Source organism: Eretmochelys imbricata, chromosome 1 (assembly GCF_965152235.1).
Source record: "Eretmochelys imbricata isolate rEreImb1 chromosome 1, rEreImb1.hap1, whole genome shotgun sequence".
In the NCBI taxonomy this organism is placed as follows: domain Eukaryota; kingdom Metazoa; phylum Chordata; order Testudines; family Cheloniidae; genus Eretmochelys; species Eretmochelys imbricata.
This window is the reverse complement of record NC_135572.1, coordinates 346,267,551-346,294,272: the sequence shown is the minus strand read 5'-3', so window position 1 is coordinate 346,294,272 and position 26,722 is coordinate 346,267,551. Positions and strand designations below refer to the sequence as shown.

The 26,722-nt window shown below is 41.9% G+C and overlaps 1 protein-coding gene across 3 annotated transcripts in view; it reads right to left on the bottom strand.

The window, feature by feature from the left end:
- Window positions 1–26,722, bottom strand: part of UPF2 (UPF2 regulator of nonsense mediated mRNA decay) — a 135,646-nt gene that overhangs the window by 12,675 nt on the left and 96,249 nt on the right. For 2 of the 3 annotated variants that reach the window (XM_077836629.1, XM_077836635.1), the window contains 2 exons: window positions 12,870–13,011; window positions 7,263–7,383 (listed from right to left, as the gene is read on the bottom strand). In XM_077836629.1, coding sequence (XP_077692755.1) covers window positions 7,263–7,383; window positions 12,870–13,011 — 263 coding nt within the window. Of the gene's footprint in view, window positions 1–7,258; window positions 7,384–12,869; window positions 13,012–26,722 lie in introns of those variants that run through there. The other variant, XM_077836642.1, reaches the window with a different exon arrangement.

The window sequence follows — 26,722 nt, the reverse complement described above, 5'->3', positions numbered from 1 at the left end:
GTTTGGACAAATGAAGCATCACAAAAAGATGTGGGGTTTTTTGAATGACCTTACTAAGCTGCCAGTGTACAGGAAAATGCTTGAACAATTCTACGGACCATCACCAGATGCTGATACATGGGGAATGTTCTTACGTCAATGATAAAGACCTCTATGTCGACTGGACAACATCTGTCACAGTTTGCAACATGGGAAGCAATCTCCACTACAAGTTCTCGAATTCATTCATGAAGCAGAACTGAAAGATACTTTTCCAAATGTGTCGATAACTTTGAGGATTCTGCTCACACTGCTGGGCTGGTCACAGTTGAGAATGGTGAGTGCAGCTTTTTGAAGCTCAGGCTCATTAAAACAAATCTTCAATCAACCATGGCTGACGAGGCTGACATTGCTTGCTATTTTATTGCTTGAAAATGCCATTGGCCAGTCTTTGGATCTCTCTGACACTGTACTTCAGTTTGTGAACGCAAAGGTGAGAAAAGCGACCTTTTGAATAAAAGAACTAAGATTAATTTTCTAACGGGGTCACCCATTGTAACACTATTTAATACTGGTCCACCTAATGTTGGTGCACAATTCAATTTCTTTATGTTAGTACATTTCAGTTATTCTTAAAATTAAAAAGTTTCTATAAACTTAGAGAAAATAAATGTCTTTTAGTTTGCTTATATATGGCATGAATAAAAAGAGACTTACAGATTGTAGCATGCACATTTATTGTCTTATATGACAGGGATAAATCATAAATGCAAATTGCGCAAAGTTGTGAAATGGGCTACAAATACAATAAAAAATAAGGTATTCAAAAGTTTAACAAATGAAAGGGAGTCGTCAAAGATGCTCCTCACCTGGGGTGCCATGTGGCCTAGGGCCAGCCCTGTCCACTGTGACCACTCTGGAGATCGTTTTCAACTCTGCTGCACAGCAGCCAGGTACACAGGAAGCAGCCTCTCCCCTCCTGAAGCCCCAGGAACTTTTGAATTCCTATTTCCAGTTTGATCAGCATGGACAGCTTGGCAGCCCAGCTGACCATGGCAATTCAATGCCGCAAACGTTCTCCAGCACTGGAGTACACAGGAGGTGGTGGGACCTTATTCGTTTGTGGGTAGAAAAGTCTGTGCAGGCACAGCTCCAATTCAGCTGTAGAAATGTTGACATCTACGAAAAGATCGTGTGGGGTAGGGTGAAGAAGCGATGCACCAGGGACATGCGTAAGTGCCGCATGAAAATCAAAGAACTTTGGCAGGCATACCAGAAGACAAGGGAGGTGAACAGTCGTGCTGGTTCTGCGCCACAGACATGCTGTTCTACTATGAGCTGCATGTGATTCTCAGTGGCGACTCCACCACTACCACCAAATGTAGTGTGGATACCTCCCACGCTGAGTCCCAGTCCCAGTCTGAGTCCTGGGCCACCTCAGGCAACAATGAGGAAGACATTGTGGATGAGAAAGAGAATGGGAGACAGGAGAGCAGGAGATCCATTTTCCCTGAGACCCAGGAGCTATTTTTAACCCCAGAGCAGTCCAGCCGGTCGCAGGACAGCATCGTGGCCGAGCATGATGGAAAGGTACCTCTGGTGGGTATGCAATTCCAATCAAACTGTAGGGGTTACATGCTCTCACATCTTATGTTTCATCTGAAGAAAAAGTGAGGTGCGGTGGGGATCTGTTTCCCAGTGTCTGCTCCAGCTACGCACCAAGAGACCCCCTGGAAAAGACTGTTTATGTGCACAGCGATGGCCTGGGAATCCTTCATGGAGGTACTCTGCAATCCTTTGCAGAAGGTTTCTGGGGAGGCTACCTTACTTCTTCCACCATGGTAGGACACTTTCCCATGCCACTCCAGTATTAATTCTGCTGGTATCATTGCAGTACACAGCATAGCAACATAAGGACCAGGTCTGTACCCTGAGGCTTGCAACATCTGCTCCCCTGCTGCCTCTGTCACCCTGAGGAGACTGATATCATAGGGTCACCTAGGAAAAACAGGGGAAGTTTTCATTACAAGAGCTTGTATGCAACCAATAGAGCATGTGATCCCCCACCCATGGTGATTTCCAGGTCCCTCAACCATAGTTTCCCTAATATGCCTGTGGTTTGGGTGGCTGGGATCGGTGTTGAACTCACAGTCTGCAAGCCTAGGGCAACGGCTACAGTGTTGGGAGGGAGAGGGGTGGGATGGGTTTCCTGTGTTCTCTCATGGCAATCTGCAACCCCCACTGGAGCTGCTGTGGACAAAGACCACAGGTTGGGAGGCTTGACACTAGTCCCTGGCCTCCAAGCACCGACCATGGTGCTAAGGGAAAGGGGCACTGTCCACCTGCTCATCTGTGCTCCCAACGTGGGTTGCCCATAAGTTGCAGCACAAGGCCCGTTGCCCATGCTGTTGGCTCACACTCACCATGGCTGGAACAGCAAACCGGTTCACTGAATAGCTAGGGGGATACTGATTATGTTCTGGCTTGCACTTCAGTGTAATAAGGGAAATGATTTTAAAATATCTACTTTGTACTAGACTCAGTGTATGCACTGACAATGGTTACCTTGTGCTTTGCATGCCTTACAATGGAAAGCTTGGCCTTCAGCACAGCCTTCACACTGACAGAGAGGCTTTTGCAAATTAGAAGATGGAAAAAAGAGAACGTATGATGATATATTCAATGAGATAACAAATGTCTCTGGGACAGCTGACACTGAGCTAAGAGCATGGAGAATTTCATTGTCTGAAGACATGGACAGGGAGACCAGGAGAGCATCCCAGGAGTATGAGCGTGCCACGCAGGATGACATGCTGCGGATTATGAAGGACCAGTCAGACATGTTGAGGCATCTGGTTGAGCTTCAAAAAAAATAGCTTGAGGCTAGACTCCCTCTGCAGAACAGCCTGCAAGCATTGCCCTGTTTCCAATCCCCTCCCCGATACGTTCCAGAATGTGGGGTGTGGGCGGGAAAGAAGGTGCAGTATTCCTGCCACTCAATACCGGGGACAATACTAAGAACAAAAGGTGGCCATTTGAAGATCTTTGATGGGCAAAACTTCTGTGCTTACACAGAACAAGTTGACTTGGTTTCTCCCTTCCCAATTTTATCACACCGTTTTCCCAAGGTTAAATTATTTTTCTGGTCTTTCAGTTTCTTTATGTTTGTGAAGTAAAAGTCAAGAATGAAATACTCTATTTATTCCAAGTTTGGGGGGGGAAAAGGGGAGGTACAGGGAAACTGATGCAACGGAGGGGATTGGTATGGAAAGGCACAACACAGATGAGCAACGCACATTACTGTGGCTCATTACTGAAACAGGTTTTCAAAGCCTCCTGGAGAGACAGAGCTCCTTGCTGGGCTCTTCTTATTGCCCTGGTAGTTAGCTGCTCAAAACTACCTGCCAGCCTATCCACCTCCATGCCGCACTCATGTGGAAACTTCTCTCCCTTTGCTTCACAGATATTATGGAGCACAGAGCATGTAGCGATAACAATGGAGATATTGCTTTCACTGAGGTCTAACCCAATAAGTAAACTGCGCCAGCTACCCTTTACATGTCCAAAGGCACATGCCACCACCATTCTGTCCTTGCTCAGAGTATTGTTGAACCGCTCCTAAGTGCTGTCCAGGTGGCTGGTGTACGGCTTCAGGAGCTACGGGAGCAAGGGGTAGGCTGGGTCTCTCAGAATCACTATTGGCATGTCTATGTCATCAATGGTTGTTTTGCGATCCAGAAAGAAAGTCCCTGATTGCAGCTTTCTGAACAGACCTGTGCTCCTAAAGTTGTGTACATCATGCACCTTTCCTGACCATCCCTGATATCGGTAAAATGCCCCGTAATCCACCAGTGCTTGCAACACCATTGAAAAGTATACCTTATGATTTATGTTCTCTTTGGCGAGGTGGTCTGGTGCCAAGATAGGGACATGAGTGCCATCTATCACCCTACTGCAGTTAAGGAACTTCATTGCAGCAAAACCATCCACTATGTCTTGCACATTTCTCAGAGTCACTACCCTTTTTAGCAGAAGTCTATTAATGGCTCGTAAACTTGGATCACAACTCCCCCCATGGTGGATTTACCAACTCCGAATTGATTCCCCACTGATCGGTAAAGCAGTCTGTCATTGCAAGTTTCCACAGAGTGATCGCCACTCGCTTCTCCACTGTCAGAGCAGGTCTCATTTTAGTGTTGCTGCATTTCAGGGCTGGGAGAAGCTCTTCACAAAGTTCCTGGAAAGTGGCCTTCCGCATTCAAAAGTTCTGCAGCCACTGCTCATCATCCCATAACTACGTAACAATGTGATCCCACCAGCCAGTGCTTGTTTCCTGGGAACAGAACCGGTGCTCCACCATGTTCAGGTGCTGTGCAACTGCCAGCAACCATCGGGAATTGTTTTGTTCTATGGTTTGCAGCAGGGCTGCTTGAAGGACATCAAAACGTTTCACGTGGTGGCTCCTATCTCAGCTCTGGAAATACCACAGGATAAGGCGAGAGGTGTTTGTAATGCTCACAACAAGAGTGCACAGCTGAGTGGAGTCCATGCTTCTTGAAAACAGGTGCGAAAAAGTATGAGGAGTTTGCCATTGATATCAGGGGAGGGGAGGGAGGAAATCACGGGAGATCAAAGCCATGTTCCCATTCCACCCTGCAACAATGTTTTGGTCCCATGAGGCATGGCAAGTTCTTCCCAAAAGGCCCTGCGGCTAGCTGCACTGTGGGATAGCTACCCACGGCACACTGCTCTGTGCATTCATGCAAGTGCTGCGAGTGAGGACACACTCCATCAAGACAATGAGCATGGTGTGAACATGCCTGACCGACAATTATTGCTGCAGACACATGCCGATTTAAATTAAGTTGACTTAACTTTGTAGTGTAGGCAGTGAGTCAGAGTTAGCTGATTGTTGTTTCTTTGGAAAGTGTCAGAGTGTATTTTAAAAGTTTATGGAGATCAAGTTTAAAACCAAACTACATTTTTTTTGGAGGGGGGTGGGGGAAAAGGGGCTGTAGACACTTTGTCTCAAAGGACCCAAGGAAGGGAGAAGGAACACAAGGGAAACCTAAAACTTCCAATCCAAAAGTGCTACCAAAATGAAGCTGGTGAGATTATTGGACTATAGGACTGGAACACAAGACATGAGATTTTTTTTTTTTTTTAAGCTAATAAAGGGAAGTTTCTATCCTTGTAATGCTCCCCTCTACCCACCACCGAATTAATCAGTGTTTGAAAAAAGGAGGAAGCAGATCAACTAAGTGCATACCAGGCATGGCAGTCTGTGTGTACAGATGTGTTTTCTACGTGCATGGAGAAAACACACGACCAGCTTATGTCGTCACTGCAGAGTTAACTCAAGTTACCTACATTCCAGATTCAGAGTGGCCACACTGAATTAACACTCAAGCTGTACAGACCAATTTAATTTACAGTCAATTACAGGTGATTGTATTATGATGAGATGATCTAACCTGAGCTGTACCCTATACCCTGAGAGGACAGCCAAATCAAGTTAAAAGCATCACCACATTCGACTTTAAAATGTGTGTGTGGGGCAGGATTTGGTTTTGGAGAGACACTCGAGTTAACTCTGCAATGAAGACATATGAGGTAGGCAAAAACAAGGTAATTGAAAACCAAACTATGTTTATTCTCTGCCAGCACAAATTGCAGATACATGTTGAAACTTGCCTCAGGAAGGGGTTCTACATTGTCTTAGCTAGTGTTGGTTACAGTGAGAAAAAAAACTCCTTCCACCTCACAGGAGCGTGGCTGCTTCCACGCAACAAAGTTTTACCATGCCCTTTTTATTTGTTAATTAATTATAAAAGCCATTTGCACTTTTTTTGGTAAGAGATGGAAGGAGTCTGAAATTCTATGTAAAAAGGAGGTTTTGTTTTTTGTTTTGTTTAAATGAACCTACTGAAACAAACTGCAGGTTTGTTCTCTGGATAATTTTGTCACCAGCCTCTGGAGTTTCAAGAGCTTCATTTTCTACTCAACAAGATGCATTGGAACAGCTCTGACTTATTGTGACTAATCACTGCTGTGTCTAATCCAGGACCCTTGCCTTTGACTGGGCTAGGTTTGGATGCTTCAGAGAAGATCAAACCCATCCCATAATTCACCTGGCCAATTGTGGATCTTCATAAACCACGGGGGAAATTCCTTCCTTCCTTCCTTTTCATCATGAAGTTCAATTTGCTCTGTACCTTTTTCCTCCATTTTACAAAACTGTAAATGTTACTGACACTTAAATTTAGATAATCAGTTTTTAAATTAAGATGAACTACTTGCTTCAACCTCTTCCTGCAGCACTGAATAATCATAATTCATACTGCACTGGAAACAGACAGCGTTTTACAAAATTAAGACTTATTTACTTCCCTGCCTCAAAAAATGTAAGGATGACACTGTACTATATAAAAATATTTTTACCCCAATTTTTGTGCCCTCTTGTTCTCCTATTACAGAAGATTAACAGTAGCTCCCATTTGGTTTTAATTAAAATGTTTTATGTAGTTCAGCACTTGCCAGATTAGCTCATCTCAGGTTTTAGAAGCTTTTTGTCATATGAAAGCCCACCACATCATATCGCTAACCATTTTTTGCTGCCCTTCTTGGGATCATTTCCATTGTACTCTTTTGAGATGAAAGAATTCATAATATTTTGTTTTTCTCCTGTGACATCAAGATCAGAAACTCTCTGTCTTATTCTAATGTTTAAGAATATGTCAATTAGCCTCTAACCCACCTAGATTTTAGACCCTGAAATGATAATTGGGAATAGCTCTTTTCAATCCAATATTGCTTTTCAGTATGTGTCCACCATGCTGCAAATCAAATGAGTTTACAGTGGAATCTCTGTCCCTCTGTTTTCCTTCCATTTATGACAATACAAAATTGAGTGTTTCAAGCTTACAGAATTGAAAGAACCGCAATTACATTAGAATTTTAAAGAAGTTTTAAACTTCCTTCCTGAGCACTTTCTGTGTGAAAATAAAGAACTACGCCTTTTCTTCTGAAGCCAGTGGTACAAGCTTTGATTATAATGTAAACAATTAAATCAGGATTCCTTGGCAATCTCCCAACTCTCCCCTATACTATGGTCATTGGACAACCAACACATAAAACTAACCTGCCAAGTATTTTAATAGTTGGTAGAATAACATTACTTTAAACAGAAACAGCTTCATTTCAGTGCATAGATCATTAACTTTGTGTTATGCTGGAACTTACTTAGAAACAGAATTAACAACTTTAAGGAAAGGTTGTCTTACCTCCCACCAGTTTTAAAGATTAGATCTGCATTAGGTGCTCCCTTCGGATGCTGGTAACGTGGCCGCCGTTCACGATTAGTATTTGCTGGAGCTGGACGCTGTGCCAGAGACTGTAACATCTCTGTAATTTCATACAAAAAGGTTGAACAGTTTTTGCCTCTTTTTTATTAAGTGGAATTTACACAGACTAAATAGTATAGTAACACATATTTCTGAAATGCGTATAAACCAATTATTAAAAACGTTTTGATTCATACTTTTATATATTTGTGGGCAAAACTTTCCCCAGGGCAGCCAACTCATGTCCATAACAGATACTTTTAAAAATACTTTTGAAATTGCACAGGCAGTTTTGATATTTCCAAGCTATGCTATGATGTGTACTCTGATTTTCAGCTGCTGCTGGATGTTCAGATAGGAGCAGTTGCCAGCAGTGCTTTTCATCTTTCGTACTTGGTAAGAAAGCTCTGACCTTTTCTTTCCGATACTGGAACCCGCCTTGGTCATTCACTTATGTCATTTGATATTGGACCACTGCAGTGCTATAAGTGGATACCCCTAAAAACTATCCAGAAGTAACACCAAGTGCAAAAGGCAGCTGCCACTTAAGCACTTAAAAATCATTCAGCAAAACTTTCTTTGTACAAGGAGAGAAAAATAATTAACATGACTAGAGTAGACTTCTGGGCAGCTAAAGTAAATGGCTATTTAATTTGATAACCTGTGTGTTTATTAGCATACCATGGTGAGTCTACCTTCATAGACCATGAGTTAGGGGTACATGAACATGTTTAATTGAAAGTACCTCTGAAGTCTACCTGTGCAAGGATATGCATTGCTCAGCAAACATGAACAGATGGAATAAACAAAGGGGAAAAGTGGACTGATCTGTTAATTAGATTACTCTTGAAAGTCTGCTCTGTCTGGTTCTCTAATCTCTGGTAATCTCATTCAAGACATGTCCAGCATCTGCTAGAAACTACTTTGTAGTGTACTGGTAGAGTTTTGCACTGATTATAGTAATGAAAACTAAAGTCAATTAATGAGATTTCATCATGTTTACAAAAGAGGGAAGTTCAGAGAGTGCAATGGATGCTCCACCTTGCCCATTTATTGTGAAATTATTATTTTAAATGTTTTATCAAAGACACGATGAATATGAGAAACATCCAATTTTGGGGAGGATTTAGTAGCTACTGGTTATTAAACCATGGTATCCATAAAAGAACATAAGAATGGCCATACTGTGACAAACCAATGGTCTATCTAGCCTAGTATCCTCTCTTCCAACAGCAGCCAGTGTCAGATGCTTCAGAGGCAATAAACAGAATAGGGCAATTATTGAGTGATCCATGTCACTCGTCCAGTCTCAGCTTCTGGGAGTGAGACATTTGGGACACCCAGAGCATGGTGTTGTATCCCTGACCATCTTGGCTAATAGCCATTGATGTACCTATCGTCCATAAACTCATGTAATTCTTTTTAAAACCCAGTTATACTTTTGGCCTTCACAACATTCCCAGGCAAAAGGTTCCACAGGTTGACTGTGGATTGTGTGAAGAAGTTCTTCCTTATGTTTGTTTTAAACCTGCTGCTTATTACTTTCATTGTGTGACCCCCTGGTTCCTGTATTATGTGAAGGGGTAAATGACACTTCCTTGTTCACTTTCTCTGCACTTTTCATCATACAGACCTCTATCATATCTGCCCTTAATCATCTCTTTTCGAAGCTGAACAGTTCCAGTCTTTTTAATCTCTCTTTGCATGGAAGCTGTTCCATAACCCTAATAATTTTTTAAAAAGAAAAGGAGTACTTGTGGCACCTTAGAGACTAACAAATTTATTTGAGCATAAGCTTTCGTGAGCTACAGCTCACTTTTTGTTGCCCTTCTCTATACTTTTCCCAATTCTAATATAACTTTTTTTGAGATGGAGTGACCAGAACTATATGCAGTATTAAAGGTGTGGGTGTACCATGGATTTATACAGTGGCATTATGATATCTTCTGTCTTCTCATCTATCCCTTTCCTGACGCTTTACAACATTCTGTGACTGCTGCTGCACACTGAGCACATGTTTTCAGAGAACTATCCAACTATCTCTATCTTGAATGAAAACAAGTAATTTGGACCCCATCATTTTGTATGTATAGTTGGGATAATGTTTTCCAATAGGCATTACTTTGCCATTAACACTGCATTTCATCTGACATTTTGTTTCCCAGTCACCAAGTTAGCGAGATCCCTTTGGAACTTTTCAGAGTCAGCTTTGAATTTAACTATTTTGAGTAATTTTGTATTGTCTTCAAATTTCACTACCTCACTGTTCACCTCCTTTTACAGATCATTTGCGAATATGTTGAACAGAACAGGTCCCAGTCCAGATCTTTGTGGGAACCCATTATTTATCTCCCTCCATTCTGAAAACTGACCATTTATTCCTACCCTTTGTTTCCTATCTTTTAACTAGTTACTGATCCATGAGAACCTTGCCTCTTATCCCGTGACTGCCTACTTTCCTTAAGAGCCTTTGGTGAGAGACCTTGTCAAAGGCTTTCTGAAAGTATAAGTACACTGTATTACCTAGATCATCCTTGTTCACACACTTGCTGACATTCTCTAAGAATTCTAATAGATTGGTGAGGCATGATTTCCATTTACAAAAGTCATGTAGACTCTTCCCCAATATATTGTGTTCATCTATCTGTATGTCTGATAATTCTGTTCTTTGCTAGTTTCAATCAATTTGCCTGGTACTGAAGTTATATTTACTGGCCTCTAATTGCCAGGATTACCTCAGGATCGTCTTTAAAGAAGTCAGCATTACATTAGTTATCCTCCAGTCATCTGATCCAGAGGCTGCTTTAAGCGATAGGTTACATACCACAACTAGTAGTTCTGCAGTTTCATATTTGAGTTCCTTCAGAACTTTTGGGTGCATATCATCTGGTCCTGGTGACTTGTTACTGTTTATCAATTTGTTCCAAAACCTCCTCTATTGACACCTGAATCTGAGACAGTTCCTCAGATCTGTCACTTAAAAAGGATGGCTCAGGTGTGAGAATCTCCCTCATGTCATTTGCAGTGAAGACAGATGCAAAGAATTCATTTAGTGTCTTCACAATGACCTTGTTCCCCCACATTCCACATCCCTCAGATACAAAGCATAGTTCTGGCTATCAGGACGGACACATTATGGAAGTGAACAGCTGGGGGATAACAGGAATTGATGAGAGGGGATGAAAGGCAGGCAGCAACTAGAAATATTGTGTATGCACCTCTCAGCCCAGGTATTAAGAGGGTGCAGGTTTTGTGGAGTACAACCAGCACTGAGATAAGGAAAAATAATGGAGGCAGACTGGGTACTGGGAGAGAGTAGGTGGGGAATAAGGACAAATGTTAATGGGTTCACCACATGGCATCAGCTATTTTGAGTGTTACCCTACCTTGTTTTTCAGATGAGAATTATAGGAACACAAACAGAAAGACTCTAATCTATATTAGAGAATCATCAATTCTAAATTACTACTTTGACTTTTTAAAAACTAAATGGATTTTTTTTTTTTTGTTAAATTACAGTAGGCAGTTTAACAGGCTTCATTTGTTAATTTATTTAACAGACTTGGATTAGCAGCTAGCCTATTCCTATTAGAAAAATGTACATATAGACTTTAGACAATGTTGAGATTTTGTTGGTAACGTTTAAAAATTTCTCTCTCCTTACTGGTTCTAGTAATCCTTTAGAAGCTTGAAACTGAAATCTGATATACTCCTTTCCACTACACTCACATGATTGTTATTCTAGGGTTAACTCATGAAGAACAGTAAGCTAATGCATTAGTTTATAAAAATATGATAGAAAAGAGTGAATATTGACTTTGCAAACAGATTTAACAGATCAAATTTTGGGCCTACAAAACTGACTTGTCCTTTTATTTGTCTTTGTTATGAACATAATCCTAGTATAAAGCAGTGGGAGAAAAATCAACACAGAAAAGAAGAACCAGAGACATTTGCCATCTTAACGTCTTATTGTAAATCTATTACTGCTGCTTGCCTTTTTAAATATGCCAAATGGGAATATTCATGATAAAATGAAAAAACTGGCACCAGTAACCAGTTTCATTCATCCACCACAAAATTGAGGTCCTTTATTGTTTTACTGCATGAGAAGTACAATTCTTAACAGCTCACAACAGAATCCTATCCTAAATGAATTACATTTATAAAGGTTCTCCATACAAATCAACAAACTGATCATGCCAAAACCATGTGCGTATTGACCTTAAAAAAAACCAAACAAACCAGGAACTCTACATAATGGGAAAAAAACAGCATCACAATATAGAATTTGTTAAGAGTTGTAGTGTAAAATGTGACCACAGCACTCAAGCTGCCTAAATATGAAAAGCCTTTTTTCATTTTCAGCCTGGGCTTTGCAACAAGGAAGTACCTGGCAAAAGGAAGTTTTAAACAGTTTGGGAGGTTTAAAATGGTTTGTTCGAAATCTGTATTCTATTTACAATTTCAGAGCTCCACAGCTATTATGCTTCTGGAAAAATATGATACAGAGGCTCACTGAATTTGGTTCTCATGTCACAGACTTCTGAAACATGTTTTGTATTCCATGGCTTTTATTGGATTAATAGGGTTGTTTTGAATTTAAAATTTCAATTTTACAAACTACAGTTCATTATTATTTATCAAATACAGAAATGTGACTTACTGCTTTATAACTTACAGCTTATATTATGTTTCAGTTTCGAAGTGGAAATCACCTCTATTAACAGATGAAGAATTGTGGAGGCATTAAATGGAAAAAAGTGATTTAAGGACTGAGAATATCATCCACTTTATTAGGTTTGGCCCTGGTTATGATCAGAGTATGCCAAGGAAAATGGAATCTGATATAACATATTGAATTCACTAGGATACGGCTATATCTGATTTGCTGATTGCTTCATAGGCTTCATTTTGTCTATTCAATATCACTTGAATTAAATATGAATTGATTTGTAAAAGATACATAATTAGTATAAAATATTTATCCTGTCACTATATTCAAACACCCTCCTTTAGAATGCTGAAATGCAGGAGAAATTATGAAATTTCAACTTCAACAATGTCAGTATGAACCAATCACTGCTATTAGCCAGCCTAAGGCAGTCATTTTGATACGTATACTGTAATATGTACTAACACACCTTCACTCAATTGTACACAATCCATTTCTCTTGCACCTGACTGGTTTTTGTTCCTACTGCATTGCAGGTGACAGCACAGACATCATGTGCTAGGCTACAGAGTATCAGATAAACTGCTTTTTTTGGTATGATTTCCCTAAATGCAACAATTTTATATCTCAAGGTGTATAAAAAGAACTCAGTGCAATATAATTACACTCCCCCATAATGTTAACCTAACCTGTATGTACTGGTTTTACATTCCACTGGGATTCCTAGCGGTTCTGACAACCAGCATTGTGCATGCTGAGGCATACAGCAGAGTGGAGTTGGTTGCAGCAGGGACACACGTCTTGGGACTGAATTTTTATAGATTAATTTCTCTAGGAATAAAACCCTACTATTTTGAAAGATAATTTCATACCCTGATAGTCCTCTTGTTCTTGCCGTTCATTAATATCCAGAGTGAGCTTTTTCATTCTCATTCTCTCCTCTTGCTCAGCTTGTTGTTGATTCCAGTGGTTGGCAGCAAGTTGAGAAGACATTGGCACATTTAGGATCTTAAACTGAAAGAAAAAATAATCTCTTCAAGTACATATCATACCTTACTTTACAAAGAACAAAAAGAAGAGACTAATTATATGATAAGAAATGTCTTAAGTTGAATTTTATTATTTCTGAACAATCCTGAAAATATACGTTATTGAACAAGTTTCTGGGGGGAAAAGTATGTTCCGTACTTTCATATATGTTCACACACACAAATGAAAACACTAGAATCTATATGACTGCTAAATTTTAAAGCCCATTAGATACAAGTAGAATTCTCGATCTGAGAAACAGATATATTTAGTGTAATTCATTAAGTAAACTCTCTCAGTAAGTTTATCCTTGTAAATAAAACTTTTGATACTATCTCCCACAGTATTCTTGCCAGCAGGTTAAAGTAATATGGATTGGATGAATGGACTATAATGTGGATAGAAAGCTGGCTAGATTGTCAGGCTCAATGGGTAGTGATCAATGGTTCGATGTCTAGTTAGTCTATCAAGCGGAGTGCTCTAGGGGTTGGTCCTGGGGCCAGTTTTGTTCAACAACTTTATTAATGATCTGGATGATGGGATTAATTGCACCCTCAGCAAGTTAGCAGATGACACTAAACTGGGGGGAGAGGTAGATATGCTGGAGCGTAGGGATAGGGTCCAGAGTGACCTAGTTAAATTGGACGATTGGCCAAAAGAAATCTGAGGAGGTTCAACAAGGACAAGTGCAGAGTCCTGCACTTAGGACGGAAGAATCCCATGCACCGCTACAGGCTGGGGACCGACTGACTAAGCAGCCGTTCTGCAGAAAAGGACGCGGGGATTACAGTGGACAAGAAGCTGGATATGAGTCAGCAGTGTGCCCTTGTTGCCAAGAAGGCCAACGGCATATTGGGCTGTATTAGTAGGACCACTGCCAGCAGGTCAAGGGAAGTGATTATTCCCTCTATTTGGCACTGGTGAGGCCACACCTGGAGTATTGTGTCCAGTTTTGGTCCCCCTACTACAGAAGGGATGTGGACAAATTGGAGAGAGTGCAGCATAGGGCAATGGAAATGATTAGGGGGCTAGGGTGCATGACTTATGAAGACAGGCTGAAGGAACTGGGATTATTTAGTCTGCAGAAGAGAAGAGTGAGGGGGAATTTGATAGCAGCCTTCAACTACCTGAAGGGGGGTTCCAAAGAGGATGGAGCTAGGCTGTTGATTTAGTTGGTGTTGGTCCTGCTTTGAGCAGGGGATTGGACTAGATGACCTCCTGAGGTCTCTTCCAACCTTAATATTCTATGATTCTAAAACCTTTGCATTTTCTCTGGGTAGCTAACAAAAGGTAAAGTTTTGTCACTCACTATTGTATTAAATCCATTATCCAATCTGTTAAATCAACATATGTACTTCACAAGAGCAAAAATGTATTGAAAACATTTATTAAATCACAATTTGTATAGGAACCAAGGCACATTTGGACATTCCCCTGGTACAAGCTGGACTGTTCAATGCTTTATTTCTCAGTAGAATATCAGTACTGTGAAAATACATAAAAGCAATACTATGAAAAGGTGGCACATGACTGGCTGATAAAGGTTTCCATTGTGTGGGTATCTGGTAAAATCATATAGATCTTGTGCTAGATTCAGATTCATCATGGGGCACGGGTCACTTGCTGGAGGATTCTCTGCTCCTTGAGGTCTTTAAACTACAATTTGAGGACTTCAATAGCACAGATATAGGTGTGAGGTTTTTTTTGTAGGAGTGGTGGGTGAAATTCTGTGGCCTGCGTTGTGCAGGAGGTCAGACTAGATGATCATAATGGTCCCTTCTGACCTAAATATCTATGAATCTATGAATCTATGAATCATTGTTGGTACAGGAAGGTAAAAGCTGCACCTCCCAGTGACATCAAGACTTTCTGCCATTCAAAGGGATTAAACCACATGTTTCCACCACTAATAGTCCTTGGTTGTTACACAGGAGAAGAGAAGTTTGTATATCCCACCAAGATTACACAGGAAATTCTTCCAGCAGAGGGATTTACTAAGTCATTGCACAAGTATCCTCATGGTTTGCACTTTCCATTTTATGAACGTTGCTTGCCCCGTATTGCCCCCTTGTTGGCGAGAAGATTACATCAACATATGCAGCAGCTCTCTCTTCCCCAATGAACTTTCTGCCACTCGGGACCTTGCATGCTGGTTTATGCCTGCAGAACCTGGTATAAACCAGAGGTGAACCTCGTCCCTTGTATCCAAGTTCCTCTCCCCCAAGGTATAATGGCTGTGATTTCCAAAGGAGCCTAAGGGAATCAGATGACATAACTCCCCTAAGATTCTTTCAAAATCCCAGTGTAGTCACCCCGCTCCAGCCGTGAAGGGGTTAAAACAGCCCTGCAGAGGGCTGCAGCTGGGGAAAAGGGGCCAAGCTAGGCTCACTGGGGAAGCAGCCACAGCTGTGGACAGCTTAATTAGGGCCCAGCTGGCCCTTGTAAGAGGGCTGGGGGTCAGGAGCTGGGGAAGTCTCACTCTAGCCTGAGAGTGGGAAGGGCTAGCTGCCTGGGAGCAAGGTACCTGAAGTGGAGCAGTGCTGGGGAAGGGCAAAGGGAGCTGGGGAGCTCCAGCCTGGTAAACCCCCAGGCTGCAGCCCTTGGTAAAGGCCCAGAAAGGTACTGGGGCTGAAGAGGGGCAGCCTGGAAATAGGCAGAGGCAGCTGGTCCTACCCCTTGCCTGCGATGAGAGGCCTTTACACACTGCAGTCTGCCCCAGTGAGCAGGGGCTAGATGATGACTGGCAGTAGCCACTGAGGCAAGGTGGGGATAGAGGGTTGGGGGTTCCCCTGGGAGGGGAGACCCAGACTGTCGGGATACTGCTGGGGCAGAACCCCAGGGTAAAGGGCACCGGGGTCTGGGAGGGACACGGGGTCAGCAGTAGGCGAGACACCGGCCTGCAGAGGGCGCTCCATATGCTGGGAAAAAGACAGCCAGCAGGAGGCGCTGCACTGGTGAGTTGTCACCTTGCTACACCCAGCCACTATGCCCAGACGGAGAAAATATTATGGAAACTTTAAAAACCAAACAGAAATAATTTTTAAACGTTTTCATTCAAAGTGGAAACACTAGCCTTCAGAAAAGCCTGTTGATCCTAAAGTCTGTGAGCACACCTGGGAAAAAGTCACTTGTCCTGCTAAAAGCATCCCTATGTCCACCCTAACTAAAATGGATAATTGACTGTTAGAAAAACGTGTTAAGATAAGCAATTGCAATTGAATAGGAATTATTTTAAAGCCTTTTGCTTGCTTTTGCCAATCTGAGGTCTGTTTTCATGGGAATGGAAATGAATGGCAGCCAAGTTGCAAGATTTCTTGTCACTTACATTAACAAAACTTGCAATGCAAAAAGGTATAGTATCATTGCCTTGTACAGTAGAGAGGCACGGTAAAAGCAAAATTCTCATAGTAAATCCACTGTATTTAATGCAGTAAAACAGAATTACTGTGAAATCTCATAGTACCTATCACACAGCAACTCTGTTCTGGCTGCAGGTCAGTGTTGTGCGCGGGAAATCATTCTGTTGCCAGTGAGTACTCAGGCAGCTACAACATTTGAAAAACAGTTAATTTATGGAGGAAAAGTCAACCAACTGTTGGTTGCAACAGTTAAGACAGGCTATTACAAACCTGGGAAAGAACTGAAACATCTTTGTGTGACACTGTCAACTATAAGCTCATTTAGATGGGAGAGGAAAAAAAGGAAAAAGTGTTTTGAATAAAACAAGAAAACAGTGTAGGGATTACCAAGAATTCTGGATGACAAGTTCAAATTTTAAGAGCCTCTTAAGTTAACAGATATAAGAGAAAAGCAACCAAGGAAAACAGAAAAAAGATGAAATCTCTATAGACATCCAGAGGAAAAATATAGACTTGAGCCATGTCAGCTTCAAACGAACTAAACAGATTCACAGATATCAGTAATGAGTACTACCCAGATAGTTAACTAGCGAACCTATTGGCAGTGTCTAAGGCTACAAATCACTTACTAACGCAAGGGCCTAGTGGTGGCACAGTCTTAATACACAGGAAATCTGGGTTTTGCTTCTTGTCCCATTCTCCGAGTTAAATCAGGCTAGCAGGGTTCTGTGAGGCAGGATGCTCAGAATAAATGGGAAGGGAATATGAAATTTAGATGGTGAAATGAAGCAAGAAGGATTCTGGAAGGCTGTAAAGTGGTGATGAACAACTGATGAGACGAGTTAAACTCAGAGGTAGGCAGGCACATTGATCAACCAGAGCCCTGATCCATCAAAAACTTCAAGGCCCTTCAGACAGACAGCTCCTTCTAGGTCCCATATCTCCCCAAAAGACTAACATGCACCCTCCCTGCCCAGGAGGGTGCATGTTAGTCTTTTGGGGGAGATATGCTACAGATTGCTACTCTTCTGCTCTTATGGTACACTAATGGCTGATGCTTCACTAATGGCGAAGTCTTCCTGGACATTGGGATCTGGGCCCAGCATTTGGAGATGTTGTGCATCCTAATAATCCAGTATTAATCCCACTACTGGAAGGAGGAACAAAACGTACTATCACCATCAAGGAGTGCTTTGTTATGTAGAAAAAATAAAATTCCAGTTACCAAGACTGGTCTCTTCTGCAGCTCAGATAAGATAAACAGAGTTCAAACCAGATCTACAGAACTACAGAGATTAAGCTCACATGGTGATGAGATGGTGGGACATTACTACTACAGTTTACTTCAAATAATCTTAAATAAAACTGAAGGAAAAACCATACAATTTTTTTCGCAAATTGTTGTCCTCATTAATCACATGTAATTGCACAACCCCAGATGGTTTCCCTCGGTGGAAACACAATGGGTGAACAGTTTCTATGCTAGAGTTGGACTCTATACTTACTCTGTAATGGCTAATGCTGATTGTTAAGTTTGGTAGTTGGGAACCTAATTTACTGGAAAGCCAAGTTTGTCTGTGGCAGGGCTGATCAACTGAATTAATCTACTAAAAAAACCTATTTTAAAATAATATGTATATAATATACATTACTTGTGTCAAAAGGCATAAAATACATACAGCAATATTTTGATAGCAGTCTTGATATCTATTAAAGACTTCCCTCACTTCAAAAATCAGTGTATATTCTACTCACAGGTTTAAAATCCACTTAGTACTGTATGAAGGAACACAATTATTTTCTTTTCAACTCCACCTCTTCTCTTCTTATTTTTCTTTTAAAACTGACTACTAGGGTATGTTTTTTCTGAACACAAATTTGTAGACAAAGAAGTCTTTCATTTACTCAATGACCAAAGTATTCTATAAGGCAACATATTTTACATTTCTAGAACCACCAAAAAGAGTTTTGCCAGGAAGAGCCTACTCCCAAAAGCAAATATTGAGGGTGGTGGTAGGGAAGATTCAGAACAAGATCAGCTTTCTTTTTCAAACCACAAAATGCCAGCACCATTTTCCTCTCACACATACTATGATGCTCCCAAAAAACTTAATATTTTACAAAATTCCCAGCTAAATTATCCTGAAACAGTTGAAAAGAGGTCATAATGAAGAGTTTCCCAAGATCTCTGATTGGTTCATTAATTGCTACAGTTAAAGCTTTGAAAAAAAAAATCTAGAAATTTAAACTTAATACGCAACTCCCAAGAAAAAAGAATTAAAGAAAATGCTTTTTACATGAATGCCAAGGAAATAAAAAAAGTAAACTGTTACTGTTACTACTAAACCCAGATACGTACATGCACACACAAGTAACTCTTATTCTTTACTAAAAGTAATTCAAAATGTAAAGCACAAGTCAACACATTGACATGAAAACAGAATTCTCAAGTTTGGAATTAGACTTGTGATCACAGAAGTTGGTATATAAAACCTTTTATCAGTTAACAGATAGGATTTTATTGATCACTTTTCATACTCAATAGCACAAATACTATGATGTATATATTTGGGAGTTAAATGTTTGATTAAATAAAACAGACACCATGATCAGCTCCTGCATGAATGTACACACAAAAAAGAAAAGTTAATATACAAGTATCTGTTTCCCCCCCACTAGCACTATAAAAATATACTACTACCATTCCAAGCAACATAACTAGTTCAAGAAAAGAGGTCCCAAAATACTGTAAAGGGAAATAAAAGGGAAGTGGTATAAAGTAATTTTTTTAATCTACACACGAAATTGTGGCCTCTCTCGCCTCTCAGAAAAGATTTAACAGATGCTAAAAGTGATGTCTCATATGAATAATATCTCATAACTTCTACAAAAACTCCTATACATTAGTCAGATCATGGCTTTAAGGAACACTGTGTATTTTATGATGTTTTCCTTTTATTGTGCGTCCTCACTTAATAAATCATAAGATTCAGTAATTTGCAATGTATCTCCAAGTCTATGCAAGTTAAAGTGTTTCTATAGTATTTGCCTGAACCATTTTTCTGTCCCCTAAATAACTTGGACTCAATTGTTTCAATTAAAATATTTTTCTCTAAGACCATATTTCCCAAACCACAAAAGCCTCAGTCTGTGCAGAATGTGTAATGAAATGCTAAACTGCATCATATTGTTCAGTCAGTAGGTGGTGCTGTGTGTAAAATACCTTATTTAAGCTAAACTCTGCCATATCTGGCAGAGCATTAAAGGATCTTATGATAAACACATCTAGTGTGTATAAACAAGCTGTGTAGCCAGTCCATCTCTGATACAGGAGTACAGGACATAATGTCAGGAGTAAATTAAGAAAAGAATCAGAAGGAGAACAACAACAAAAGGTTGAAGGATCTCATGTCATTCTTCAAAGCCACAGAGAATTTCAGCTTTGACAAATCTTCAGAATGAACAGACTGGAAGCAGTATTTTACAAAATTTCAAATTGCAAACAAACTCCACAAAGAAACTGGAGATATACCTGTATCTTCTCTAATTTATGCTAGGGGAAGCAAGCAGAGCATATTTTTAAATCCTTTGACTTTCCTGAAGACAGTCACAAAGATGGCTATGAAAGGGTTCTGGCTATGTTTGATGGATACTTTCTATCCCAAAGAAATATGGTTTATGAGAGAGCATGTTTTCATCAAAGAATTAAAAAACCAGGAAAAAAAACGGTGAATGTTTTAGAAGAGTTCTGGACACATTGGCTGAAAATTGTGATTTTGGGAACGCAGTATCAGAGACAGTCTGGTTATTGGGTCAACAGATAAAAACCTTTCCAGCAGCTAAAGTTGGAGAGATTTAACCCTAGCCAGAGCTATACAGATACAAAGCAGTCACAATTAGTCAAAGCGACAAAAGGGCAGGAGCAATTTGAAAAACCTGAAGCTAGCTTAGAAGCTGACAGACACTTGAGTGTTAAAAATCATTATTATAAAACTCCTGAGGCAAGGAGAGTGAGAACTAACAGGAGGGACAAATTCCAGCCTACATGCACAAGGTATGGAAATAGTCATATCCCAAGAGATGATGCATGTCCAGCCAGAGGCGCACGTTGTAATATTACATTAACGAAATATGGATTTTGCAGCTCTCTGCCACACCAAAGGATTCAGGGAGTTGACTCATATTACAGACAACTAAAACCCATTGTTTCTGGGATCTAACACTTGTGATGACATAGAGCCTGGCTGGAGAATGAAACTGAATATTCATGGCATGACTGACTTCAAAACTGACACAGGAACTAAAAGTCACAGTCATCTCAGAAGGGACTGAAGCTTTGTCTATACTGGAACTTAACTGGCAAAACTTTTGTTGTTCAGAGGTGTCAAAAAAACCACACCCCCTGAATGACAAAAGTTTTACCCACAGAAAGTGCTGGTGTGAACATCCTGCCAACAAAGCTGCTGCCACTCGGAGGAGGAGGAAGCTTTCTGTCAGCAGGAGAGCTCTCTCCTGCCGACAAACAACAGCTACATTGAGCACCTTTAAGCAGCGCGGCTGTAGCAGCACAGCTGTGTCGCTAAAAGGTGCATAGTGTAGACAAAGCCTTATAGTTGCCATCAATCCCTCCCAGAGCTGAAATCACCTAACAGAGCTGTGACTAGCCCTGGAGGTATTCTGAACTAAATGGGCCTGTTTACCACAGAAAACTTACAAAGACAAAAGCTATGCATTCCGAGTACATGTGATCAAAGACTAACAACTTTCTCAGCTGCAGTGTAGCAGCCAGATGGGCCTACTGAGAAAGATGGAAGAACTCGATGGAGGATTTGATATTGGACTTTTGAAAGGAGATCTGGTACAAATCAACTTAAGAAAATGCTGAACCATAGAATGTACAAAAACCTCTATCAGAGGGACCTTTGAATAGATAACCTGCAGATTTATACAGATTTAGAGGGTATCATTACCTGGTCATCGTGGACTACATTTCCAGGTATACAGAAATAATGTACTTGAAAGACACAACATGTCACAGTGTTATCAAGAAACTGAAGTGCACTTTTGCTCACTTCGGTATTCCAGAACAACTAGTGACAGACAACAGACCACAGTTCAAAGCATCAGAATTAAAGTCATTCCAAATGAAATATGGTTTTTGGTCATATTACTAGCAGCCCACATTACTCACAAGGGAATGGATCGGCTGAGAGAACTGTACAGACAGACAACAAAAAATCCTATAGCAGGAAGATCTGTTCCTTGCTCTTCTGCATTATAGATCAACACCAAAAGCAGCTATTGGATATAGTTCAGCACAACTTCTGATGGGAAGACAACTCAGAAAAGACAGTTACCTTTTTCTGTAACTGGTGTTCTTCGAGATGTGTTGCTCGTGTCCATTCAGCTTAGGGTTTGTGTGCGCTCACCACATGCACCAGTGCCAGAAGTTTTTTCCCTCAGCAGTATCCACAGGGGACCGGCTCCAGTGCCTCCTGGAGTGGCGCGCATATGCTGCGGTATATAGGGCACTGCCGGTTCTCACCCCCTCAGTTCCTTCTTGCCAGAAACTCTGACAGCGGGGAAGGAGGGTGGCTTGTGGAATGGACATCAGCAACACATGTCGAACACCAATTACAGAAAAAGGTAACTATCTTTTCTTCTTCAAGTGCTTGCTCATGTCCATTCAAGTTAGGTAACTCCCAAGCAGTACCCCTTGGAGATGGGTAGGAGTTCACGGACATGTAGATTGCAACACAGCTCTGCTGAACCCAGCATCATCTCTGGCCTGCTGAGCGATGGCATAAAGGGCTGTGAACGGGTGCACTGAGGACAACGTCGTGGCTAGACAGATGTCCTGGATTGGGAAGTATGTCAGGAAGGCTGCCGAAGATGCCTGTGCACTGGTCGAGTGGGCTCTGACGATCGGCAGCGGAGGGACTCCCGCCAACTCATAGTAGGTGTGAATGCAAGAGGTGATCCAGTTAGAAATCCTCTGCGTGGACACCGGGAGGCCCTTCATTCTATCAGCTGTAGAGATGAAAAGCTAAATCGACCTACGGAAAGGCTTTGTCCGATCTAGGTAGAAAGCCAGGGCCCTTCTTATGTCCAAAGCGTGAAGGCACCTCTCATCACCGGTCTCATAGGGCTTGGGGCAGAAGACTGGAAGGAAGATGTCCTGGCTCATGTGGAAAGTAGACACTACCTTGGGAAGGAAGGCTGGGTGGGGCCGGAGCTGGACCACGTCCTTATAGAAGACCGTGTACGGCGGTTCTGAGGTCAGGGCTCGCAGCTCGGAGACTCGCCTTGCTGACATCACCGCCACCAGGAAAGCTACCTTCCACAATAGGTGAGACAGGGAGCACGGGGCCAAAGGTTCAAGGGGCGGGCCCATGAGTCTGGACAGAGCCAGGTGAGATTCCACTGAGGGACTGAACTTGTGGAAAAAGTCTCTCAAGACCTCTGAGGAAACTGACCGTCATGTCATGGGAGAACACCGTCTGCCCCTGGATTGGAGGATGAAAAGCGGAAATGGCCGCCAGGTGCACCTTGATAGAGGAGTGTGCCAGGCCCTGGTTCCTCAAATGAAGCAGGTAGTCTAAGATGGACTGCACCGAAGAACGCGAAGGGCAACCAAACGGGGCGAACCTCGTCCACTCTGCCAGGTAAGTCTGTCTAGTCGACGGCTTTCTACTCTCGAGGAGGACCTTCTGGACCCCTTTCGAACAGGATTCAGGATTCAGCAACAACCACACCATAAGATGGAGGGACGCAAGGTTGGGATGCAAGAGTCGACCGTGATCCTGTGACAGCAGGTCTGGTCGGTTCGGCAGAGGCCATGGAGGGATCGCCAACAGGCTTGATAGCGTCCCGCACCAGTGCTGGCGAGGCCACACGGGGATGATCGTGATAACCTGAGCCTTGTCTCTCTTGATTTTCTCTAGGACCTTGCTGATGAGTGGAATCAGAGGGAACCACTGCTGTTCAGTATACTAGAACATGATTAACAATCTATGGAAAGAGTAATATATATATATTACCACAGTTTAGTAATGATAAATAAGTGGAAACTAATGTGATGCTAATAAGAGGAAACATTAAGACTTACCACTTCTGTAGAATCAGATTCAAATCCAGTTCAAAGTGAAAATTAAGTTAGTGGTCTCATCCTGGTACCTTAGCAGTAATTTAACCAAGTCACAAAACCACAAAAGTTTGGCATGGCTGGCTATCCTGGCTGAGTCAAGGATACAGAGGCATTGAAGATGAGGACTTAGGTTGATTGGAAAGCAGATTGCACAGTACCTCCTTTGTCTGCCTGGTTCCAGCCACTACTATCACTCATTTTCACCATCACTAGATGCCCCCCAAAATGTAAAAGGTATTTTTAAAAAGCCATGACATACCTGTATAAAAAAAGCATCTTCAGTAAATACTAGGCACTTTTTTGTGCATTGTACGTATTTCTTATCCAGGAATGCTCAAACATATGCACTATATATCTAAGTAACCAGACAATTAGGTAAGGACAACTGCATGACTTGGGATGCTTAGAGGAAAATGGCACCAAAAAGCCAAATGCCGCCAGCACCAAGGAAGAGTTAGGTTTTTTGTTTTATAAAAAGCGTTTCCATTTTCAGTAGTTTTAAACTCACAGCAGAATTTTCCCCTATACTTGGCTCAAACAGAATCAAAAAGAGACTTTTTAGAAATCACTGATTTCTGAGTTGAACAAATTCAGCTAGAATAGCAGCTCTTTCAAAATCCTAAAATAGCAAACACTGCAACTTGATCTGAAAATGAAAGTCTGTTTTCAGGAAATTCTGCGGAAGCTGTAGCGTCCTGAAGATCCTGGGATCTTCCTTCCCTCATTCAATCATTCATTCATTCATGCAAGACTGATTAAGAAGACATTCTCTATTTTGAACAGAGTGGAAAATGTTTTTCCCCCACGTAAAGGAATCTAAGGGAAAACAAGCATGGTTAAAAGGTACTGAGAGTCAGAACTGTGCTTAGAGAAGAAAACAGAGTGGTGAAGAGTACTGGCAAATTCCAGATAGTTGCCCGAGGAGCCGTGTGTGTCACCATCCTGAACTTTTCTACTTTGACAAAGATATTGAGAATCCTGAGATCTAGGATTGGTGTTCATCTGCCCCTCTTTCTGGGAACCAGGAAGTATTTGGAATAAAATCCTTTCCCTCCATACTGTGTGGAAACTAGTTCCACAATTCCTTTGTGGAGAAATGACAGAACCTCTTGCCTCAGGAGAGACTTGTGAGATGGATCCCTGAAAACGGACAGGGCTGAAAATGAATGGAGTATCCCAATGTTAGAACCTCCACAACCCATCCATTGGAAGTAATCTGCTCTCATGAGCTGCAGAAATGGGAGACAGGTTTCGACCTACAAAAAGGTGGGAGAGGATGTGGGTAGGATGCTGCAGCATCAGATCTAGAATGTGGAAATGTTTGTAACCCTCAACCAAGGCGTCAAAATGAATGCTTGGCTGATCATAGAATCATAGAACCATAGAATATCAGGGTTGGAAGGGACCCCTGAAGGTCATCTAGTCCAACCCCCTGCTCGAAGCAGAACCAATTCCCAGTTAAATCATCCCAGCCAGGGCTTTGTCAAGCCTGACCTTAAAAACCTCTAAGGAAGGAGATTCTACCACCTCCCTAGGAAACGCATTCCAGTGTTTCACCACCCTCTTAGTGAAAAAGTTTTTCCTAATATCCAATCTAAACCTCCCCCACTGCAACTTGAGACCATTACTCCTCGTTCTGTCACCTGCTACCATTGAGAACAGTCTAGAGCCATCCTCTTTGGAACCCCCTTTCAGGTAGTTGAAAGCAGCTATCAAATCCCCCCTCATTCTTCTCTTCTGCAGGCTAAACAATCCCAGCTCCCTCAGCCTCTCCTCATAAGTCATGTGTTCTAGACCCCTAATCATTTTTGTTGCCCTTCGCTGGACTCTCTCCAATTTATCCACATCCTTCTTGTAGTGTGGGGCCCAAAACTGGACACAGTACTCCAGATGAGGCCTCACCAATGTCGAATAGAGGGGAACGATCACGTCCCTCGATCTGCTCGCTATGCCCCTACTTATACATCCCAAAATGCCATTGGCCTTCTTGGCAACAAGGGCACACTGCTGACTCATATCCAGCTTCTCGTCCACTGTCACCCCTAGGTCCTTTTCCGCAGAACTGCTGCCTAGCCATTCGGTCCCTAGTCTGTAGCGGTGCATTGGATTCTTCCATCCTAAGTGCAGGACCCTGCACTTATCCTTATTGAACCTCATCAGATTTCTTTTGGCCCAATCCTCCAATTTGTCTATGTCCTTCTGTATCCTATCCCTCCCCTCCAGCGTATCTACCACTCCTCCCAGTTTAGTATCATCTGCAAATTTGCTGAGAGTGCAATCCACACCATCCTCCAGATCATTTATGAAGATACTGAACAAAACCGGCCCCAGGACCGACCCCTGGGGCACTCCACTTGATACCGGCTGCCAACTAGACATGGAGCCATTGATCACTACCCGTTGAGCCCGACAATCTAGCCAGCTTTCTACCCACCTTATAGTGCATTCATCCAGCCCATACTTCCTTAACTTGCTGACAAGAATACTGTGGGAGACCGTGTCAAAAGCTTTGCTAAAGTCAAGAAACAATACATCCACTGCTTTCCCTTCATCCACAGAACCAGTAATCTCATCATAAAAGGCGATTAGATTAGTCAGGCATGACCTTCCCTTGGTGAATCCATGCTGGCTGTTCCTGATCACTTTCCTCTCATGCAAGTGCATCAGGATTGATTCTTTGAGGACCTGCTCCATGATTTTTCCAGGGACTGAGGTGAGGCTGACTGGCCTGTAGTTCCCAGGATCCTCCTTCTTATCCTCCTGATAAGAACAGGTAAGTTGTCTGGAACCTAGATTTCTTTTTTAGGAGAGTCTGATGATCTGTTATAGGTAGAAAACAGACGGACAAGATCTCTGGGATGTCTGTGACCTACTGAATCTATTCTTATTTGCCAATGTAAAAATCCCTAGTGGGCGGAGGGTCACCTTGAATTCTTGAGAGAACATAAGGACTATCAGTTGTTCAGTGAGTCCACAGAAGTCCATCAAAGGGAAGATCTTCTACCATGTTTCCAACATCTTAATTCCTGAGGATTACAACCATGAGGCTAGATACATGACAGCTGCTGTGGAGATGAAGCGAGCTGCTGTATCGAATGTGTCAAGAGAGGCTAGCAAAGTTGTTTCTTATAAAGAGCTGTCCTTCAATAATGATGGATTGAAAATGTTCCCTTTGTTCCTGTGGGAGATG